The sequence below is a fragment of the Hippocampus zosterae genome, chromosome 5 (genome assembly GCF_025434085.1).
Source record: "Hippocampus zosterae strain Florida chromosome 5, ASM2543408v3, whole genome shotgun sequence".
Taxonomy (NCBI): Eukaryota; Metazoa; Chordata; class Actinopteri; order Syngnathiformes; family Syngnathidae; genus Hippocampus; species Hippocampus zosterae.
In genome coordinates this window covers 609,760-629,088 of record NC_067455.1, presented here as the reverse complement: position 1 = coordinate 629,088, position 19,329 = coordinate 609,760, and the positions used below count along the sequence as shown (strand labels likewise).

The window sequence follows — 19,329 nt, the reverse complement described above, 5'->3', positions numbered from 1 at the left end:
ATCTCGTTCTTTCGGTCACGACCCATAGCTCGTGACCATAGATGAGGGTTGGGACGTAGATCGACCGGTAAATTGAGAGCTTCGCCCTTTGGCTCAGCTCCTTCTTCACCACGACAGACCGATACAACGTCCGCATCACAGCAGACGCTGCACCGATCCGCCTGTCGATCTCCCGCTCCCTCCCACCTAGATGAGGTGGCTTGGGCATCTGATTCGGATGCCTCCTGAGCGCCTCCCCGGTGAGGTGTTCCGGTCATGTCCCACCGGGAGGAGACCCCGAGGAAGACCCAGGACACGCTGGAGAGACTATGTCACCCAGCTTGCCTGGGAACGACTCGGGATCCCCCGGGGAGAGCTGGAAGAAGTAGCTAGGGAGAGGGAAGTCTGGGCTTCTCTGCTAAAGCTGTTGCCCCCGCGACCCGGCCCCGGATAAGCGGTAGATGATGGATGGATGGATGGATGGAACCAAAAGCTCATTCAGGTGGATGACACCAAGTTGCAGTCTCCTGGAATGCTGGGAAATCGGGGAAAATCGCTGGGAAAACACGTCGTCATCTATACGAGACTGTTCACGGGCCTCAGTAGGTGGAACAAAAATCGTCGATGAGCTGAGATCGTGCCGCGGGTTTATGGTAAACGGGAAGTGTTTCTTTCTTTGTGCAAAGCCATGTCAGGACTGATGGCTACGTCGCGATTGGTTTGGAAAGAAAATGCTTTTGCGTGCGGACGATGGTGCGTTGCCCGTTGCGTGTGCCTTGTGTTTCTCATTAAATCAAAGTTTCATATCATCAAATGTACGCACATTTTGTTCTTATAGTCGACGTACGGATTCAACTCAAAAGCACAGACAGAAATGTACTTGAGTCCAAAAGTGCATTTTTACTGTCCATTATATCTGCACATACTCAGGGAAGAAGAAAAATGCCCTTTTTTTTAAAGCAATGATCCACATTTGCCGACTCAACGAGTAGAAAATACAGAGCAAGACGGAGCAAAACTAAATACGACATCAGAAAAATACAGACGCCTGACATAACTGTCCGAGAACAGTAACCCGCGTATTTGTACGTCGTTACTTCCCACTGCTCCATGAATCCGAACCTCTTGATCCCAAAAGTAGCAAGTGAACTCGGGGTTGTTCAACTAACGTCCGATGCGGTTACTAATTAAACGCCTCGCCGGCGGAGTATAAAAGCCATCGCGCTGGAGCAGACTCTCCCCCACACGGTTGAGCTTCAGCACCCCCCCGTCAAAGCCCGTCTCAGCCTCCTTTTGGTCAACATGGACTTCAACGGCACGTGGCAGGTTTACGCCCAGGAGAACTATGAGGCCTTTCTCAAGGCCATGGGTGAGCCAAAAGAACTTGGGACGGGGGGGGGGGGGCACCGGTCCTGTCTCCATACGGCAATGAATAAGATGTGGGCTTGTTGTTGCTGCTGCTCTTTTGCTCATCAGAACTCCCAGATGATGTCATCAAGATGGCCAAGGACATCAAGCCGGTGACGGAGATCACGCAGAAGGGCAGCGACTTCGTGGTGACCTCCAAGACCCCCGGGAAGACCGTGACCAATTCCTTTACTATCGGCAAAGAGGCTGACATCACCACCATGGACGGCAAGAAGCTCAAGGTGAAGCGCGCTTCTGACAAAAAGCCAGAAGCTTTTTTTGGGGGGGGGGGGGGGGGGTTATGCAATGAAACGTAGCTGGATTCCGCATGCAGTATTGCAAAGGCATGGAACATATTTGGGGAAGCGTTAGGGGGCATTTTATGAGCAAATCAGATGGAAGTGTGATCATTTATAGATGTCACCATCCTATTTTAATTTGTATGGATTACTTTCTTGAACAGATACATTGGAAGAAAGAAAAATGATCAATAGGTGTCCGTTCATCTCGGTTGACATGTTCAAAGGAAGTAGGAACAAGTACAAAATCTAGTCACGCCTCTCGTTCTCTCGTAGTTTTCAGTGGTGTGCAACTGTATTTTACATATGGAGTACTTTATGCATATTTTGTGACGCCCCCCAGTGCGTTGTCAAGATGGAGGGCGGCAAGCTGGTCTGCAACACCGGCAAGTTCTGCCACATCCAAGAGATCAAAGGAGGCGAAATGATCGAAGTAACCATCACTCGCAACACGTAGTTAGATGTGCCGTGTTGTACATCTCCATCGTTATATTTTTCTATTTTCTCTCGTTTCAGACCTTGAGCATGGGCGCCGTAACTCTCGTCAGGAAGAGCAAGAAAATGTGAAAATTGGAAGGCGAATTTTGAAATAAATTTCTATTTAAATCGAACACGGTGTCGGTCTTCGTTGGTTTCATCTTTCGTTTTTTAAATGACGAACCCTTGAACGCATCACACTTGACCGCGACTGAGCATGCGCACAAACTGCGCCGAAGAGGACGAGCATGCGCATTGTGGTCACGCCATACCTTCCGAGCCTTTACTGTTCGAGCCGACGGTCGGGCTTCGCCTGAATTAACTGGGGCTGTTTAAAACAAACATACACACCCCTGCGGCTAGCTAGCAACTCGTCGTCACAAATGGCGAGGTATCTGCGACCCCCAAACTCCTCTCTCTTTGTCCGGAATATCTCGGAGGAGTCCAGGTAAGTCCGCACAGCTAACCCTATGCTAGTTACCTATAGCCCAACCTCTCCAAAAAAAACTAAACAAAAACAAAAACAGAGTCACCGACGTCGTTGCTGGACGTTGACAGCCTGATCCTAGTAACGTGCTTGACGTTCCGAGCAAATGTCGGCTGCTTTGCAGATGAATTGGTGGTTCGAGGAGAGAAAAAAATACGCCATTGTTTTATTTAGAAGGTAATTTAGTAACGTCCGTTACGCGAACAACGAGTTGCTATTTTAGCCTTGCAGTGGAGCTGAAACGTTTAAAATAGGTAACGTTACACTACAAAACTGTCAGTAACACCAGCACAGCAAGCAAAAAAAAAAAAAATGAACGCCGTCACCAGGCAAAAAATACAAACGGTGGCCGATGGAGATGTTGGGGAAGTTGAACATCCGGGTGCTGCGTGACGTAATCTTTCAAACTCAGTCGCCGCCATCTTGATTAAACTGGAATGTCGCCCGAAGCGTTTGTGTCGTTTTTTTAGACGTTTATTTATTTAACGCATATGTTTATTTATTACGACTTACAAAACTACAAATGTAACCATTTAAACAAATTCAGAACTTAACTGCGTTATTGTTTACATACTTCAAAAGTGGAAAGCTGCTTTAAGCCACTCAAATAACCTCCAAAATGTACTCAATCATGTTTCATGTTATTGATTGTAATCTGCATAAAATGCAGATTACAATGCAAATGAATTCTATTTGATACGTGGTATCACAATTCATATGCGAAGATGATCATTTTAAATATATATATAATTACTTGGTTCTTATTGACAAGATTGTTCTTGACTGTTTATTGAGACTCGTGCAAACTGCTGCGTTCTGGACATGGAGGACAGTTTATTAATTCTTGTCAAGCTTAATGTCTGTTCTTAACCTCCGGTGGGGCAAATTATACGTTTATCTACAGAACAGACCCGAATTAATAAAAATGACATCCCAGGAATATTTCTTTGAACTTGAACCGTGTGTTTTTGGGAGCGAGAAAATATTCCGAAATGCGGTAATTTGCAGCTTTTTGTCATCAGCTTTTATTCGGCTCTGGGCCTGTGAGATTTTTTGTTTCTTATTGCATGTTTTTCTTCATTTGAAGTTTTTATCCAAACAATGAACCAAAATAACTCCCACTGTGTACAGTCGGACCGCTTGTGCACGTTCACATAGTGAGCGCTATCTCGGGTGGACTCGTGTTTAAAAAAAAAAAAAGATCAAAATGTGCTCATTTCATTATTTCACGACACTTTAGGCCAGAAGATTTGCGGCGTGAGTTTGGTCGTTACGGGCCTATTGTAGACGTCTACATTCCACTTGACTTCTATACGCGGCGGCCAAGAGGATTTGCTTACATTCAATATCCTTTCTTTTTCTTCTCCTTTTTGTGTCCCATTTGTAACTACTATCTCTTCTGTTGTTACCTCAGAATGGTAAAGATACAGTTCTGGAGAGCCCGCCCTCCCCCACTACCGCTACACACAGAAAAGTTACCAGGTAGAGTAGCCAAAGATCAAGCGCTTTAGAAAAAAAAAAAGAAAAAACTCACACAGCAAAAGCATCAAGATGCAAAGAGGGGCGCGTGCAAGAGAAAGACAGAGCGGCCATTTTGTCTGCCAAAGGGAGCGCCTCCATTTTATGGGCCAAAGCGAGGAAAAGCGGGCGAAAAGTGTTTATTGGGCAAAGACAAGCGCTCCTCCGCCAAGGCAATAAAGAGCAAGCTCAAGTTCAAAGTTAAAAGGTAAAGAAGACAAGATTTTTTTTTCCCTTTATGTATCCTCTTCAAATCTGATCACCATATATTTATCTGTCTTGTCCACACAGTCGTCAATCGCAAGACCCTTCGGGGTCTTGCGTTTTGTGCTCGATTATATTAATGGTGTGCCAGCACTGATCTCCAAGCGAATGTGTACAAATGAAAACTTGGAAAGACGAGTCCATTTGTTTGGCTCGTCTGCGCGTACGTCTGCTGTCTTGTGTCCGACAATCAAAACCTTAACCGCGTTGGCACGTTTGAAGATGTCCGCGATGCCGAAGACGCCCTCCACAACCTGGACCACAAGTGGGTGTGCGGGCGCCAGATTGAGATCCAGTTTGCCCAGGGTGACCGCAAGAGTAAGAACCTTTTATCGCTAGCTCGCCATCGAGTCCGCGCAGTACTCGACGGGCTCCACTTCAATGTCGTTAATCCTGTTCCGTTGTCCCCCCCCCCCCCCCGAAAGCTCCCAACCAGATGAAGTCCAAGGAGCGCCATTCCCCCCGCAGTTTCTCGCGCTACGACGACGAAGACCGCCGCCGCCGATCCCGCAGTCGTAGCTACGAGCGCCGCCGTTCGCGCAGCCCCTCGTACGACCGGCGGCCGCGGAGGTCGTACAGCCCCAGGGAGTAGGTCCTTCGCGCTCTTCTGCTGAAGTGGATGACGCACATTCAAACCGTTTGCTCTTCATTTCGCCCCCCCCCCCCGGTGACGGTTGTTTCTCCTTTCCCGCACCAGCTCGCGCTCCTACGGCCGACACCGACGCAGCAGAAGCCGCGAAAACGATGGGTACGTTCTTTGATCGGATGAAACCACGCATCCATTGCGTTTGTGCGTCAGGAGTTCCTTGCTGGAAACATGACATTGTTCTTTAACGTGGTCTCTATCTGAATGTATCGAATGTGCTCAAATCAAAATTTAGAAACCTCGTTAATCATGACATCGCACCCACCCAAAGTGTGTTTAACAGCAAAGGTCATCAGCTTGAGCATGGTACAATTGCTCGAGGGAACTTTGGACATGAAGGCGCGTCCCTCAAAAAAAAAGACAAATGGATCTCTGTATTTGGTGGGCGCGATACAAGCACATTTGAAAGATAAAAGCCATATGATTAGGTTTGACAGGTCAGGCTGAGCAGTCCCAATGCAAGAGTCGTGTGTCTTTTTAATCAGGCGCAGAAGCGGCCAGCACGAGCGCCACAGGACCCAGCGCGAGGCCGGCTCCAGGAACCGCTCGGCGTCCCGCTCGCCCTCCCGCCCCAGGCCCAAGGGCCGAAAGAGCCGATCTCGGACGCACAGCCCCGCCGCGCAGGAAGAGGAATTCCACCTGGCTCCCGGTTCCCACAAGCGCTCATTTGGCCGCTCCCCGTCGCGCTCCCCGTCCCGTTCCGTGTCCCGTTCGCGATCACGTTCCCGCTCCTGGGCAGAGTACAAGTCCGGGGGGCGCTGAGCAGCGGTTCGCTTGAACACTACTTTACCGTCTTTAGGAACACATTTTGTTTATATGCGTTTTATGTTTTGATGAGGTCTTACACTTTTCCAAGTAGATTACCAGAACACCATGCGATGGATGGATAGGCTGGCCCAGGACCTACACTGGACTCTCCCATGTCCAAATCATTTTGTGGGCAGCAAAGTCATTTCCATTTCGGCAAATCTCACGAGGCCCTTTGTTTTGTTGGTCATCACTGGCAGTTTTATTAGTTGATAGCAGTTCGGTCAACATCGCAAATCCCAGCAGTACCATCAAAATACCACCAGGGCGGCAGTGTCACTATCTTCCTGCTGAGTATTGGGACAGGACGTTCCTTCTTGAATGTGACTTAAAATTTGCCAGGAAAGGCAAGTTTGAGCTGCATAACATGCTCACATTTTTTTAGATTTGAAAAGAAGAAACTATTGTCATTTTTGGGTTCTCCTGTATTGTTCCTCATGACAACACTGAGGCAACTGCTTCGAGCACAGGTGCCAAACTCGAGGCCGGATCCAGCCCGACACATCGTTTTCTGTGGCCCGCGAAAGCAAATTCTGTGTGTGCACTTGCGAGATCCTTTCTAAAATGTCATTGTCATGTGTAATAAATAACGTTGAGATTTTGCAATAATTTTGTTACCCTGTTTACACTCAAACTATTACAGTTGACTGATTCCAATAGTAGAATCCATTTTTAAGTGTCCAAGTAATAAATAATACGATGTGACGATCAAAACGTTTATTCGGTTTCAGTGTGGTAACGGCCCCCCAAGGAAAGACAACAAAGTGGCTTGCGACAAACGAGCTACTCGATTGTACAGTGGCTGGACTTACCTGTGGTCGTTCGAGAATTTGCCTCTGTCCCGTTAAGACAGTGTATTTCAAATAGTGAGGGGGGGGCGCTTGACCTCGGGGAACATGCATGATTTTTTTTACTGTCCTAAAATAACGTGCAGTTGCATCTCCACTACATTAGGGGGCAGTGGCGTGCTCATTGGCAGAGGTTGCGCAGGGAACATTCTCAGGGAGGAAATATGACAAGGCCTATGGAGCGCTTGGCCTCCAAGTGACTGCGGTAAGATCGATGTGCTTACTGTGTCTAAAATTGTGTAATTCTCTTACACGTTATGAGGGATACAGTGTTATGCAAAGGTGTACTTATAACAATTTTATAGACAAATGATACTATTTATATTCGTGCGGGGCGGGGGACCGAGATGTTTTCCTTGGGGGGCGGGGCATGACAGGAAGTAAGAGAACCATTGCGTTAAGACAACAGACACAATGAAATCAAGGCAGTCAAATGGTTTGGGGGGGTAAAGGGGGGGATTTTATTTTTATTTGTTGTCAAATCTAACTCATCAAATCAAGAGTCTTTTTTTTTCTCGGATTCTTCAAGCCAATTGTTAACAATTTTAAACGGGGCATTTTCGTCTTCACATACAATGACATAATCGCTGGGGACAAATTCAAATCCAATTAATGACAAGACGACTTCTAATTTAGCATGGGGAGACTGCAATGCGTGACTAAACTGGATAACCATAGTAATCGACTGTAAAAAAAATCAGCTGGCGGAAGAACAGCTGAGAGTTGTGGGTGCTTCTGAAAAAAAAAATAGGACAAGATTCAAATTGTTTTTCAAAAGGGGCTTGAACGCAGAGTTCTAAAGGTGAACGTCACGCATGAGCAAATCTCCCCAGTTCCAATTATCAACTCTTCTCTTTCACCCTACACTGCATCGTACAAAACATTTTTAAGAAACAAAACGTGTGCAAGATCTCCGGAAGGACTTCAGTGCAGGGCTCCCTCGTACTGGTAAATGCATGGTTTTCTTTTTTTTCTTAACAAAAATATTCTTCAGCATCGGCAAAGTTGAGACGGCATATGCGCCTCGTACATTCAGTGTTATCATGAGTACTAAAAATACTTTTCATCCGCAAGCCTCCTCCAAACCCTTGGCTTGCAACTGTATAATATGCTACAAGAATTTTATACATGTTGTCATGAGTCGTATTTACATGGCTCCTGAAAGACATGATCAACAAATGAGGTTTTGTCGTCTCTAGTCTGGCTATGAAGCAGATTCAGTTCTGCACGGGGGAAAGCAACAACAAATTAAAAAAAAAAACAGCTTACGAGAAGGAAAAACATCGCACGCAGCCTGTAACGATGACACATGTGGAGCAAGTGCAGTGCAAAATGGGCTCATGAACTCATGATGGAACGTAAACAACGCACACCGCTCACGTAACGTCACAAATTGGCGCCGCGGTCTTCTCTCTTCAATGCCAAATGGTGCCGCAGACAGGACCCAATGAATGGGTCCTCTTCCGCGTGCCTTAGCGGCACAAGTGGGCCTTACAAGATGAGACCGAGTCGGGGGAACATCGGGGTGGGGAAGAGGTAACAGCTTTGGTTGACGCACGGCCCAGCCAAAGCACAAGACCACTTGGACACCCGACAAACGCAAGCGACGCCGTGACTTGTCCGCCATTTTGCCCTTCACGAGGGACATTGACAGTGTCACACTAACTGAACGTCTGTCGCGTCTAATATTTGACTCAAGTGGGCGCCGCCCCCTTTGGGATGCTCCCTCCAAAAAAGGAGGACAACAAACAAGAGTGACAGAGGAAAAACTTTGTCTTTGAGAGGCAGCGTGAACATGAGTGCCAGCCAGGCCTTACAGCAGCCGCCTTCTGTAGTGCATGTGCGCACAGCGCGATTAAAATTTAAAAAAAAAAAATGAAAATAAGGAAGGATACACAGGAGTCGACTGCCTAAGGCCTGCGTGCATTAAAAACAATGTACACATGATTTCCCAGCAGAATCGCAGTTGAGTGTCCCACTGTTTGGAAACGAGAACACTGCGGTGGCTCTCGTTCTGAAATGTGCTACATAAAAAAGGAGATTGGACCGCGTGCCGGCAACTCGTTATTGAGTATCAAAATGAAAAATGGCTGTATATGTCCACAGAGGTGGACGGGAATTAACATGGAAAAATAAGTGCACACAATCTGCTTTGATAGCCAAAATAAAAAGAACGAAAACCGACGCAAAAAAAAGGGGGGGGGGGTTCCGCTTTGTCGTCGCCAGCAAGGCAAGAGAGTTGTAATGTGTGATTTGGTTTGGGGGAAAAAAAAAGCTCTTTAAAAAGTGTACCACGGCCATTCGCCCCGTCAGGCCGGCACCTTTAAGAGGCTCTTGAGCTGGAAGGTCATCATCTCCCTGCTCTCGCCGGCACTCATTGGGAAGGCCACCCAGTGACTGGGCGGCTTGGGCAGCACGCTGGGCGAGGGCGGCTCGCTGAACTTGGGCCCGGCATAGGCGGGGCTGCCCCGGGCGCTCAGCAGCGTGTTGAGGTGGGACACTGCCCCCTCCCAGTCGTGCTGGTAGGCGGCGGCCAGGCGGGCGATGGAAGCGGCCGCCTCGGCCTGCCGCGCCTCCGGGGAGCATTGGTACACCAGGTCGCCCTTGTCGTTGTTGCGGCGGCGGTGGTGGTGGTGGTGGAGGACGCCGGGCCCCGCGGACGACGTCACGTTGCCGTTCTGGTCGCGGCCCCTCTGCTTGCTGCGGCCCAGCTGCTGGTTCTTCTTCTTGGGGCGCTCATGGTGGGGGCCCGGAATGTTGCCGCACCGCTCTCCGCCTCCACCTCCCATGATGCTTCACTTTGATTGTCACCTAAGCACGCAGGTCCGGACGCGTTACTTTTATTCCACTTCATCATTTCAGTTTTGATTCGAAAGTAACTCAAACTGCCTTGTGATTTTGACATCTTTGGGTTGGTTGATGATGACCAGGCAAATGGTTAGTAGCTGTCGTGGACGGCACGGTGGTCAACAAGTCGGCTTCACAGCGGGGCTATCTTGCTAACTTGAGCAGTATCGCACATCTTTATACACTCACCTGAGTTGAACAAATCGGCAAGACCTAAAATGCTTGATTGCATCGGCACATTACAAGAAGTCTGCTCATTTCCCTTTGAGCACGAGGTGCCAGCCAGGGAGAGCCTGGTGTGTGTTATTCGTTTGTGTAGCTGCTGGTTGTCGCATTTTTTGTTCTCTTTTGACATTATGGCCTCCCCGTTTTTTTTTTAGGTCAACGTCGCGTAAACAAAGGCGCCAGCAGCTAGTGGCATTTGATTGTGAAGATCTTGCCCTGCGTACAAGAAACTCGTCACGGGAAAATTCACAATTCAGTGTGATTTCGAGACACCCCCGCCGCCCAAAAAACATCTATGTTTGCCGGCAACGAGTTGATCTAAAAACAGATTTTGAATAAAAAGTAGTCATTACCATTTCGTCGGTTTTTAAAGGGACGTACTTTTTATAATTGCGTAACAAATGTGCCCGTCCTTCGCCTACGTGCGGAAGCGCAAGCAGCGCCCGCCGCCCCTCCCCCATCAGCGACGAAAACAAGCAGCAGGCACGCACCTCTTTGTTGCCACCAAGTCGGCCAGGAAGAGATTCCTCTTCTTCGTCCTTTTCGTCTGCCTTGCGCCTTTTTTTGACAGCGTCCTCCGTCTCCGAGAACAACAGTCGACACCAATGATGTCGTCGCCGTCGGGTCGACGACTGCTGCTACCGAGGGGTCTTGGTCCCGTCGAGTCTGCCGGGCTGGCGGTCGTCGAGTGCCAATGGGCGTCGCTTGGTCGCGGAGTCGAGCTGAACATGAATTCACCTCGGCGCACACGATTCACCACGAAGCCGCGGGACCTCAAATGAACGACAATCATTACCGTTAGACAATACGTTTCACAATTGGCCATTTCGACGTACACTTCACGTTGTGACGTCGTTAAATGCCCATTTCATACCGGGCATTACTTTCTGCCGAGTATGTTACGACGTGTTAATTAATCGAGCAGTAAAGCGATATAATCGTTCAGTTCGCCCTTTCTGTTGTCGAGCGACGTACTTAGACGGGGAACAAAAACAACGACGCTTCGGCTCTGAAACGGAGATTGTGAGGAAAACAAATAAGTCTCTCACCGACTTCTACAGGCTCGATCGTCGAAGCCTTTCGTCCGGTTCGTTGTTTCGGCGAAACAGATATCCCTCTTTCGTATTCCCCACAAATTTGGTTGGTGGTCACCCTAGTTGATGGGAAAACAAACTCCGAGAAGCTATCGCCTCCTTTCTCTCTCGTCTTCTTTTCCGTCTGCGTCTGATTTGCTACAAAATGTCGCCCTCGGCTCGTCCCTGTTGCTGATGGCAGGCCGTCCGCGACCAATCACATCGCGAGCTTGATGGGCCCCGGCCAATCAGCGACGAGAGAGACGGACGCGTTCACTCTTGTTGCCAGATGAGTGACGTCAGTGACTGACTTGTCTTCCCCTTTGTGCTTTCCGCAATTTCCTCATAGAGAAGGCAAAAAACACGAACAACACACTACACGTCGAATGTACAAAGCTGTTTCGCTCTCCGAAATGTTTGTTCGGTAACGCAACGGGATTATACAAGCAGCACGGAAAGGACACGATAAACATCGGATTAAACCTTATGTAATGTCGATCCTTTGTCGAAATCGGCCACGTTTTGTTCAACACAACTATTTGAGGAGACAAGGCGTTTGAGTATCTCGGAAGCTTGTTTGTTCCCTTTTGTGTCGAAACAGCAGCAACAGGCTCGGAATAAAACCCTTCACGCCCACCCCCTCAACTCACCAAAATGTTTATGACTTTTTGGATACAAGTCCAACTGCATTCTCATCTCTTAAAATGCCTTTCCTTCTTCTACATGACGTTGGAATGTCCGAAGCACTCTCCCGCTATAAAAAAAGTGTGTAATAAGTAGCTAATTGATACGAAATGTCAACATCAATTGTTATTAAATATGTATACATTGTGTGTGTGTGTGTGGTTTCATTACCAGTGAAAATAGAACATACAGTTCATCATTAAAATATCTCATTTTATGCAAGGTGGCGTGACCGATGGTGTTGTTAGCAACCCTTTTCAGGTGACTTGATTCAACTTAAATGTTTTGAGCAGTACACGAGTCAGGTTTCGCACAAAGAGGTATTAACAATTAGTTAGAATAGACTGGAATGTCATATTTACTGTACCAACAAACGCATGACCTCAATCTAGACATAAAATGGACCTGTGGACTTAACAAACGAGACTCCCATTTTCTCAAAGGTATTTCGTTTACAACTATGCCAATGGACAATTTATAGTCTCCGGTAAACTGAACTTGCATTGTTTTAGACTGTGGGAGGAAGCCGGAGTACACAGAGAATCGCACGTAAGCAAAGGAAACTGTTTTTCAGTTGGCTATAAATGGTATGTTGGTATGGGACAGGAAGTGTAACTGCCTCACACTCCGGCCACGCGAATCTACTCAGTCATCAGAACAATAACGACAGCTTCCTAACAGCTTGCCGCCGTCAGTTTGGGACGCCCACGTTATGTGTACCCCCTTGTGTACATCAACGGCTCGCATGACCTTGAGCATCTTTGCACTGAAAACAAACAAACCGATCGACGTGTCACAAGATCATGATCTGTCAGCCATGAGTGGCTTTACTCCACTGAAGTGCGTAAGTGGATTTGTAAAAGTTGCACAACAACTGAGCACACTGTCAGGCTGGGGGCAGGGGGAGGCGGAGTCGGCAAATCAACAGTCTCAAACTATGGAAGGAAAGTAGGTCAGCAGGTCGCGTCGATCCAGCACAAGGCCACGTCACCATATATGTCGACGTAAACATGACACCGAGGGTACAAACACACACACACAACCATGTCACTTAATTCATAAAGCAAAAAGATGACAGACGTACCAACTTTTCCCTCGCAAGTTCACTCGAGGGCCTCGCTGTGTGACGTCTTGTTGACTGCATGTGTTCCATTGTTGGAGAGGCGTAGAAACTGTTTGAACGCGTTGTGATTTTGTAGCATGCTCAGACAGAGGTCCTCAAGGACAAGTGATGAAAAACAAAAACTGGTCCGTCTGTCACTCAGAACAACAACAGAAAGGGTTTACTCGGTCGGTATCTCTGTTTAAAGGTCATGGTTGAGTTTGCATTTGTTTCAGTAAGGGAACAAAATGCAAAGCAAACATGTTTTTCTTTTGTGTGAACAGGAACCCATTTCATGACATTTGAAATGAAAAAAAAAAAGTTATGGCCGTAAATTCTCAGATCAACAAACATAAAATATGAGGGTGAAACTTGTTTTTTTTTTTTAGCAAAGGACAAGATTAAGAGTTGAATAGTGGAAAAGCCCCAACGGTGTCATTCCATGTTCCAAAAACAGCAGTGGCATTTGTTTGAGTTTGAAGAAGCTGGGAGAGGCTGTTTAAACGCTGGCCTTTGTTTGCATCACTGTGCAGTCTTCATTTAGTTGCTGTGCTGGTTTCATGGGGAATGAGTGGACAGATTTCAAATTCCGCCCAAAAGCGTAATGCGAAGAATGATGTTGATTAGCCACAGGCTGAGCTGCACTGTATTTGTCTGTGGAACAAATGTTTGTCTCGAGAGCGGGGCAGCTACTTCCCACTTGCCTCTTGTCCCTGAACTAAATGGGTGTGAGAACGCCTTCCTCCTCTACCCCGGTCCAAATGTTTCATTGAGAAGGCTCACGACACATTTACTTTGCATCTTAGATCATGATTTGGAAACATTCTTGAAGGCGCTGGGGGATGGATATATCATTTTCTTCATAGCCGCCATGTGTTCAGCGTGATCATGATTTTATGTTGTTTGTTGCTTTGAGTTCTAAATGATTTTCCATTTTGCCTGAAAAATGTCAATGTTCCCTCTCAGGTCTAAGTTCAACATTGACAGAGAGGACACGTAATGATATTTTATGATCATTATTGTTGTTGTCCCCCCTCGCTCCCTCAGAAAGAAGCGTCCACCCTTAATTGCTGCGCTGAGTGGAAAAGGTTGCGCTGGTTGGCGCCGATGAAGCTTGACATGTGGCTGTTCTGCAACGTGATTACTTCTTACTTTTCATATTTTATTGCCGTGCTCGTGAAACGTCTATTTTCAAACACAATACGAGCGAGCCATTTTCCACAAGAACTTCTTTTCCCCATTTGAAACAGTCCATTCCAGGTTCAGTCCTAAAAAATACCCAAAGATTAATACCCCAAATTGATTTGACGATTAGTTTACATTTGATGCCACTTACCTGCACACCTCCACCTTCAGCCAATGACTTCGGTAAGGAGTTCAACTCAAACCATTACGCCAGTCGGCGTGGGGGGGGGCTCTGTAAAAGAACGTCGTGAAAAGTTGAGTTCAGGGAAAAATAACAATGTGTTAAGGGAAAGGACTAAGAAAATGTGTGAATCAAATTTATCGGTGAATCAGAAAGGACAGCAAAGAAGAGGTTGCAACCATAGGGTAACCCTCCCCCCGCTCTCCTTTGCTCATTGGTACGTTCCGCCATTGTGACGTTTGAAAAATTCAAGCAGACTCACTCGGCTCTTGGCTCGCTGACGAAAAGAAAAAGAAAAAGAAAAAAAGGCCGCTGTTGTGGGAAGCAAGACGGACGCCCGGCACCGGCATTAACACGGACTGAATTTTATTTCTATTAGTTTGACAAGGCCTTTTTTTTCGCCGAACATGGCCTGCGGGGCGACACTGAAGCGCTCGATTGAGTTCGAGGCCCTCCTTAGTCCCCAGTCTCCTAAGCGGAGACGGTGCAACCCCCTGCCGGGAACTCCCGGCACTCCGTCCCCACAAAGATGCAACAACCTCCGCGCCGCTGTCGACGGCCCGACGCACTCCATGTCGCCGCAAAGCATCGCAGGCGACAACAGACTCACGCCAGGTACCCTCGATGCGACCTGATTGCTTTGTGTGTGTGTGTCTATGTGTTTTGGGGGTGGGTGTCACGGGGAGGAGGGGATTCGGGTGGAGTTGTTAGCTTGAATCGGGGTTGGAAGCTAACGCTTAGCTTGCTAGGCTAACATCCGCGAGGGAATGTCGTCGTTGAGTTATTGTGGAGTCCTGAGCCGTATTCCGTCATGTGCCCATTTCAAAGCCTCACGAACGGTCCTCACCGTCAAATGCGTGACCGTGAACTCGAAATCGTTTTGTTCCCCTCAGATGCTTCGTTCGAAGTAGAACATTGCACTTATTAATGTGGACAATCTTCCTTCCGTTTGTTTTCGCTTATGTGTCGTCATATAAGATGTTGCAAAACGCCAATTAAAGGTTCGGCAAGTGAGAGCCGGCTAACAAGGATTGCAACATTTGAAGATGGCTCCATCAACTTGGATTGAGGTGGTGGTGGTGGTGGCGGTAGTGGTGGGGTTGTTCATTATTCCTTTCCTCCTGAGGGTGGGAGGGCATTGTTCATTTCCTTGATGCCTTTGCCTCACCCTGCTCCTCAATAAGCGGAGATTTGGAAGGAGGAATTAAAGCTGGAAACGGCAACAGAAGGAACCCTTCTTCTCCCAAGCACATCCTTGAAATGGTCGACCCTCTTTTGACGCCCCGCTCCACCCGTGGCCGGTGGTCTACGTCAGCCATGTTCAGCTCCGGTCCTCAAGGGCTACTTGTTGTCTTGCCAGTTTTTGATGCGTCTACCCCGCCTCCCTCCCCCCGGTACACTCCGGATTCAAATGATCAGCTCACCAGAAAGCTGTGATAAGCCTGAAAACGATCCCGATAATTTGAATCTGGAGGAATCTGGAGATCTGAATCTGTTGCAGGAGGAATGCATCAAAAACCCCTGAGGACCGAGTTTAGACACCACTGGCACGGATGAAAAAGCTTTGTAATTTGGCATCGTCCAGCTGTCTTGAACGGTGGCGGTGCGCCGTGTAGAAAGCAGAATGGCTCTGAGCAGAAATGTTGAAATCTTGACTCAATTAATTTCGACACTCAAATCCAATGAGTCTTGTCATTCTTCAAATCTGGGTTTTGGCCTGTTTTACTGCGCTGCTTCTCGTTTTATTTTATTTTATAGGAGGATGTCGTGCTGTGACATTTTGCTCGCGTCAAATGTGCGAATTGCTCATTTCGGGTTGGGGAAACCTTGCTTTCGAATGATTATTTAGACCAATGCCCGACTGGTTCACCCTAAATGGCTGTCTTTCTGTTGAATTTTGTTCGGTAAGGGCCATTGAGTGACAATGTGGCAAGCTTTCCTTGGAAGGACAGATTGTTAAAATGCCAGCTGTAGTCAGAATGGCCAACGCACCAAGAATTGCGAGAACCAGGTATTTATAACTATATTTTTAAAAAATAATTTTTCATTGAGGGCCTAAACGTGAACAAAAAGTCATCAAGGTTGGTATACCTGGATGGGGTATGTTTTTGTGTGACGTTACATTGCCTTTCCTAAATGTTTTTTAGGAAAGGCTAACCGACCGTATGCTCCGCCCACATGAGGTGTCGTTGCAGTTCACTTGCCTGCTTCTGTACGGCTGAATTCTCCGTTCATGGAAATGCAAGGCACAGCAAATTCAGGATCGGAACCAAACCAGTGCAGCCTTTGAAGCAAACGATCACTTTTTGTTGATCTGCTGTAACTTGAGCTGAGCCATCGTTATCTTTCAGTGCCCCACAATTTTTTTTTTTTTTTTCGTGCGCCCACACCCACACACGGTCTCTCTCTGGATATTCTCACAGTTCTGCCCATACGCCCTTGTCCAATCTATGTGCTGGATCTCATGTCTGCTTCATTGTTTGGTCAGCGTCTGAGGCCCTTTGGCCAGCCGTCCCCCGTCCCCCGCCCCAACTCCCAGCCGGCAGGAAGTGTCTGCGATGGACTGTTCAGCCTACACATTGTTTCTGAGCAACACCCCAGAGTCGAGTCAGCGCGACTGATGAGGATGCAGTCCCAACGTTCACGGGCACATCTTTTTCTCTCGCTCTCTCCTTCTCTTGCTTCCCCCAACAATAGTAGCCAGTCACGCGACCGCTTGCGGTAGACGTTGCACCAGTCAACAATCCTGCAAAGTTGAGTTTCATACAGGTGTCCCTTAGCATGTAAAATGGAGGTTCACATGGTGCCAAATTGATGGGACTGTTCCACCGAACTGGCGCAAGGTTTGTTTTTACGCCAAAATCCCTCAGAGCCAAAACGCTCTTCCCCAGTGATTCCGCGAAACGAAATAATTCGAGAGAAACATTCATTTCTGATTTTACAGAATCGATGCAAAGTTGAATGTTTTTCACAGAGGTACTGAAAAATTGTAGGGGGAAATTTTCAGACAAAATGGAGACTGCGCAAAAGATGTAAACATTACAGAGACCCTGCAAAATTGCTAAAAACACATTGCGCAAACAAGCCACCAAATTAAGCTTAAAAAAGTACGTTGAAATTGTACAAAACGGGAGAGGGAAAAAAAATATCACAGCAGCTCTCCAAAATGCAGAAAATGGTTTTGATGAGATCCTTGAAAATGACAAATATCTACAGGCAAAATCTTTTATTTAAAAAACTGTACAAATTCCCCAAATAAAACAAGACATCCAGCAAAATGTAAACATCACAGGGATCCTTTGTTTTTTAACACACGCAGAGCCATTAAAATTGGAAATGGCGACTTTTCCAGGCACAGATCAGCAGACCCCATTTGTTTTTCCAACTGGTGAGGAGAACGTTGAACCTTTTTAAAGGGCGACGTTAGCTTAGCGCTTGAGCGACGCATCCCGGCCCCCATTTTGGAAGCGTTCTCACTCCGTCTTCACAGCGGGAACACATTTGCATCGAATGATTTGAGTGACTCAGCGGCGCTGTTGCACTCTTGATGAGATGACGATGACTGAATGCTCCAAGTCCTCATCGGTCACGTTCATTGTTTTTGCTCGGCGTTCTACAGAGCAGATCTTCCAAAACCTGCGCCAGGAGTACAGCAGGATCCAGAGGAGGCGGCAGCTGGAGGGAGCCTTCAGCCAGACGGACGCCTGCGGACCTTCCGACGTCTCCAGCCCTTCTTCATCCCTGCACGCCCCCAGCTCCCCACCGGGTAGGTGAACACGGCCGGCCGGGGGCCCCCGCCGCAGGGATCCGACAGAAAGCCTCTCCTTATTAATTTTGCCTCACAATTACAGAATGCTTGCATTTTGTCGTGTTTTACAATTGCAGTGAGACTTTGTGGAAGGAAAAATGTCAATTTTTCTAATTTTTTTTGGTTTCGTTTTGTCAGGCGCCTCCAGACGGGACCAGCCCTCATTCACGCTAAAGCAGGTGAGCTACCTGTGCGAGCGCTTGCTCAAAGACCACGAGGAGAAGATCCGTGAGGAGTATGAACAGATCCTCAACACAAAACTCTCAGGTAACCATGACGATGAGATTCTCGCTTGATACACTTTTCACAGTGTTTGGAAGGGAAAAAAAAGTACTGGTGTTTTTGTGGGGGACCACATGGCACTCAAGACAGAAGTCCAGCGATTGATTGGTCAATTGAGATTCACCCCTTTGGCCTTTGGACTTTCTCCACAGAACAATACGAGTCCTTTGTGAAATTCACACAAGATCAGATCATGCGAAGATACGGCGCCCGGCCTGCTAGTTGTAAGCACGCCGCCGTATTCATTTGTTGAAACTGGTCTTTAAGGAGTCCTACTTACCGTCCTTTGCTATTTTTCAGATGTCTCCTGAACGCACCAAAACAAGTTCCCACTTTCTTCCCTCACACACAAGATGGCTGCCCTTCGAAGGCCTTCTACCACTTGAGTTGTCTCCCCGCCCCCCCAACACACACTCACAGTGCCATGATTTAACCGCTTTTTTCCAAAACAGTTGCTACTGGCCAAAACTCGAGAATACATCTTGAGAGACGACCGACCTTTGTCCTGTTGCTGCCCCCCGTCCCCTCCTGTTTTTTGTCTTTATTTTACGTTTTTAGTTTGTCGTCTCGTGTTCTCGCTGTCTCTTTCTAACTGAAAACGTGGACTGAAGCTGTGTCCGATCTCTGGCCTGGCGCTGTAGACTACAAAGTTTCTGCCGCTTCTTCTTTTTCTTGGCTCATGTGATAGAAGCTCATTGAAGTGAGCAGCTGTATTTAACACCTCATGTCGTCACTCCTCGTTCGCCCCGTCTCTCCTCCAACAAGAGAATGTGCTTTCCCCCCCTCGCCATCCCCTCATCTCCCTTTTGAAAAAAAAAATAAAGAAATCAAAGTTCTGTGATTTACAACCCCCAGAGAGATTCTTTCTTTACTTCAAATTCTTTTAAATGGTATGTTTCTCTCAGTGGATTCGGTTTACTAGCATTTAGCCAAAGGTTGCCATTGGTGGTGGTTGTAAAGCAAGGAGGAAAAAAAAGAATGGCAAACTTGAACAACCATATGATTGATGTACGGTAGGTTATAGTCGTAGAAAATGAATTTGCTGAAAATATTTTTAAATGTGCATTTCTGGAAAAGCAGTGTTTTATTTAATTTATTTTAATACTGGTTAGAATAAATCAGTTTGCAGTTGACAGAAACGATGTATAAACAATTTTTTAAAGTTAATTTTAACGGGTTACAAACTTATTTAAAGAATATCAGAGTAGGG

The 19,329-nt window shown here is 47.1% G+C and overlaps 4 protein-coding genes and 1 long non-coding RNA gene across 8 annotated transcripts; 3 read left to right on the top strand and 2 right to left on the bottom strand.

Moving 5' to 3' along the window:
• Window positions 1-1,198: 1,198 nt before the first annotated feature.
• fabp10a (fatty acid binding protein 10a, liver basic) lies at window positions 1,199-2,296 on the top strand. Its single transcript, XM_052066013.1, has 4 exons — window positions 1,199-1,348; window positions 1,456-1,628; window positions 2,029-2,118; window positions 2,202-2,296. Exons 1-4 carry the CDS (start codon window positions 1,282-1,284, stop codon window positions 2,250-2,252), a joined length of 381 nt encoding a protein of 126 aa, XP_051921973.1. The 5' UTR covers window positions 1,199-1,281; the 3' UTR covers window positions 2,253-2,296.
• Window positions 2,297-2,378: 82 nt separating this feature from the next.
• On the top strand, window positions 2,379-6,117 carry srsf10a (serine and arginine rich splicing factor 10a). 4 transcript variants are annotated; one of them, XM_052066009.1, is made up of 6 exons: window positions 2,380-2,610; window positions 4,064-4,131; window positions 4,257-4,749; window positions 4,857-5,019; window positions 5,129-5,179; window positions 5,563-6,117. In XM_052066009.1, exons 4-6 carry the CDS (start codon window positions 4,868-4,870, stop codon window positions 5,837-5,839), a joined length of 480 nt encoding a protein of 159 aa, XP_051921969.1. In that variant the 5' UTR covers window positions 2,380-2,610; window positions 4,064-4,131; window positions 4,257-4,749; window positions 4,857-4,867; the 3' UTR covers window positions 5,840-6,117. The 4 variants fall into 4 exon arrangements, with proteins under 4 accessions (XP_051921970.1, XP_051921969.1, XP_051921967.1 ...); XM_052066010.1 differs by lacking the exon at window positions 4,064-4,131 and having other exon boundaries at window positions 2,379-2,610; window positions 4,654-4,749; XM_052066007.1 differs by having other exon boundaries at window positions 4,064-4,749.
• Window positions 6,118-7,169: 1,052 nt separating this feature from the next.
• Window positions 7,170-12,287, bottom strand: pnrc2 (proline-rich nuclear receptor coactivator 2). The gene is made up of 4 exons (XM_052066005.1): window positions 11,733-12,287; window positions 10,854-11,561; window positions 10,296-10,577; window positions 7,170-9,543 (listed from the first exon to the last, which is right to left on the bottom strand). The coding sequence occupies exon 4, from the start codon at window positions 9,519-9,521 to the stop codon at window positions 9,042-9,044; it is 480 nt and encodes a 159-aa protein (XP_051921965.1). The 5' UTR covers window positions 9,522-9,543; window positions 10,296-10,577; window positions 10,854-11,561; window positions 11,733-12,287; the 3' UTR covers window positions 7,170-9,041.
• Window positions 12,288-13,804: 1,517 nt separating this feature from the next.
• On the bottom strand, window positions 13,805-14,131 carry LOC127601044 (uncharacterized). Its single transcript, XR_007962470.1, has 2 exons — window positions 14,000-14,131; window positions 13,805-13,931 (listed from the first exon to the last, which is right to left on the bottom strand). It is a non-coding gene; the product is annotated as an uncharacterized LOC127601044 (long non-coding RNA).
• Window positions 14,132-14,175: 44 nt separating this feature from the next.
• akirin1 (akirin 1) lies at window positions 14,176-18,967 on the top strand. The gene is made up of 5 exons (XM_052066002.1): window positions 14,176-14,644; window positions 17,649-17,795; window positions 17,976-18,104; window positions 18,272-18,343; window positions 18,420-18,967. The coding sequence occupies exons 1-5, from the start codon at window positions 14,437-14,439 to the stop codon at window positions 18,428-18,430; spliced, it is 567 nt and encodes a 188-aa protein (XP_051921962.1). The 5' UTR covers window positions 14,176-14,436; the 3' UTR covers window positions 18,431-18,967.
• The last annotated feature ends 362 nt before the right edge of the window (window positions 18,968-19,329 follow it).

Coding starts and splice junctions, on each gene's coding strand:
- fabp10a (XM_052066013.1), top strand. CDS start 1,282: ATGGACTTCAACGGCACGTGGCAGGTTTACGCCCAGGAGAACTATGAG. Junction 1,629..2,028: donor TGGACGGCAAGAAGCTCAAG/GTGAAGCGCGCT, acceptor GACGCCCCCCAG/TGCGTTGTCAAGATGGAGGG. Junction 2,119..2,201: donor AAGGAGGCGAAATGATCGAA/GTAACCATCACT, acceptor CTCTCGTTTCAG/ACCTTGAGCATGGGCGCCGT.
- srsf10a (XM_052066010.1), top strand. CDS start 4,868: ATGAAGTCCAAGGAGCGCCATTCCCCCCGCAGTTTCTCGCGCTACGAC. Junction 5,020..5,128: donor AGGTCGTACAGCCCCAGGGA/GTAGGTCCTTCG, acceptor TTCCCGCACCAG/CTCGCGCTCCTACGGCCGAC. Junction 5,180..5,562: donor AGAAGCCGCGAAAACGATGG/GTACGTTCTTTG, acceptor CTTTTTAATCAG/GCGCAGAAGCGGCCAGCACG.
- pnrc2 (XM_052066005.1), bottom strand. CDS start 9,521: ATGGGAGGTGGAGGCGGAGAGCGGTGCGGCAACATTCCGGGCCCCCAC.
- akirin1 (XM_052066002.1), top strand. CDS start 14,437: ATGGCCTGCGGGGCGACACTGAAGCGCTCGATTGAGTTCGAGGCCCTC. Junction 14,645..17,648: donor CGACAACAGACTCACGCCAG/GTACCCTCGATG, acceptor GGCGTTCTACAG/AGCAGATCTTCCAAAACCTG. Junction 17,796..17,975: donor CGCCCCCAGCTCCCCACCGG/GTAGGTGAACAC, acceptor TCGTTTTGTCAG/GCGCCTCCAGACGGGACCAG.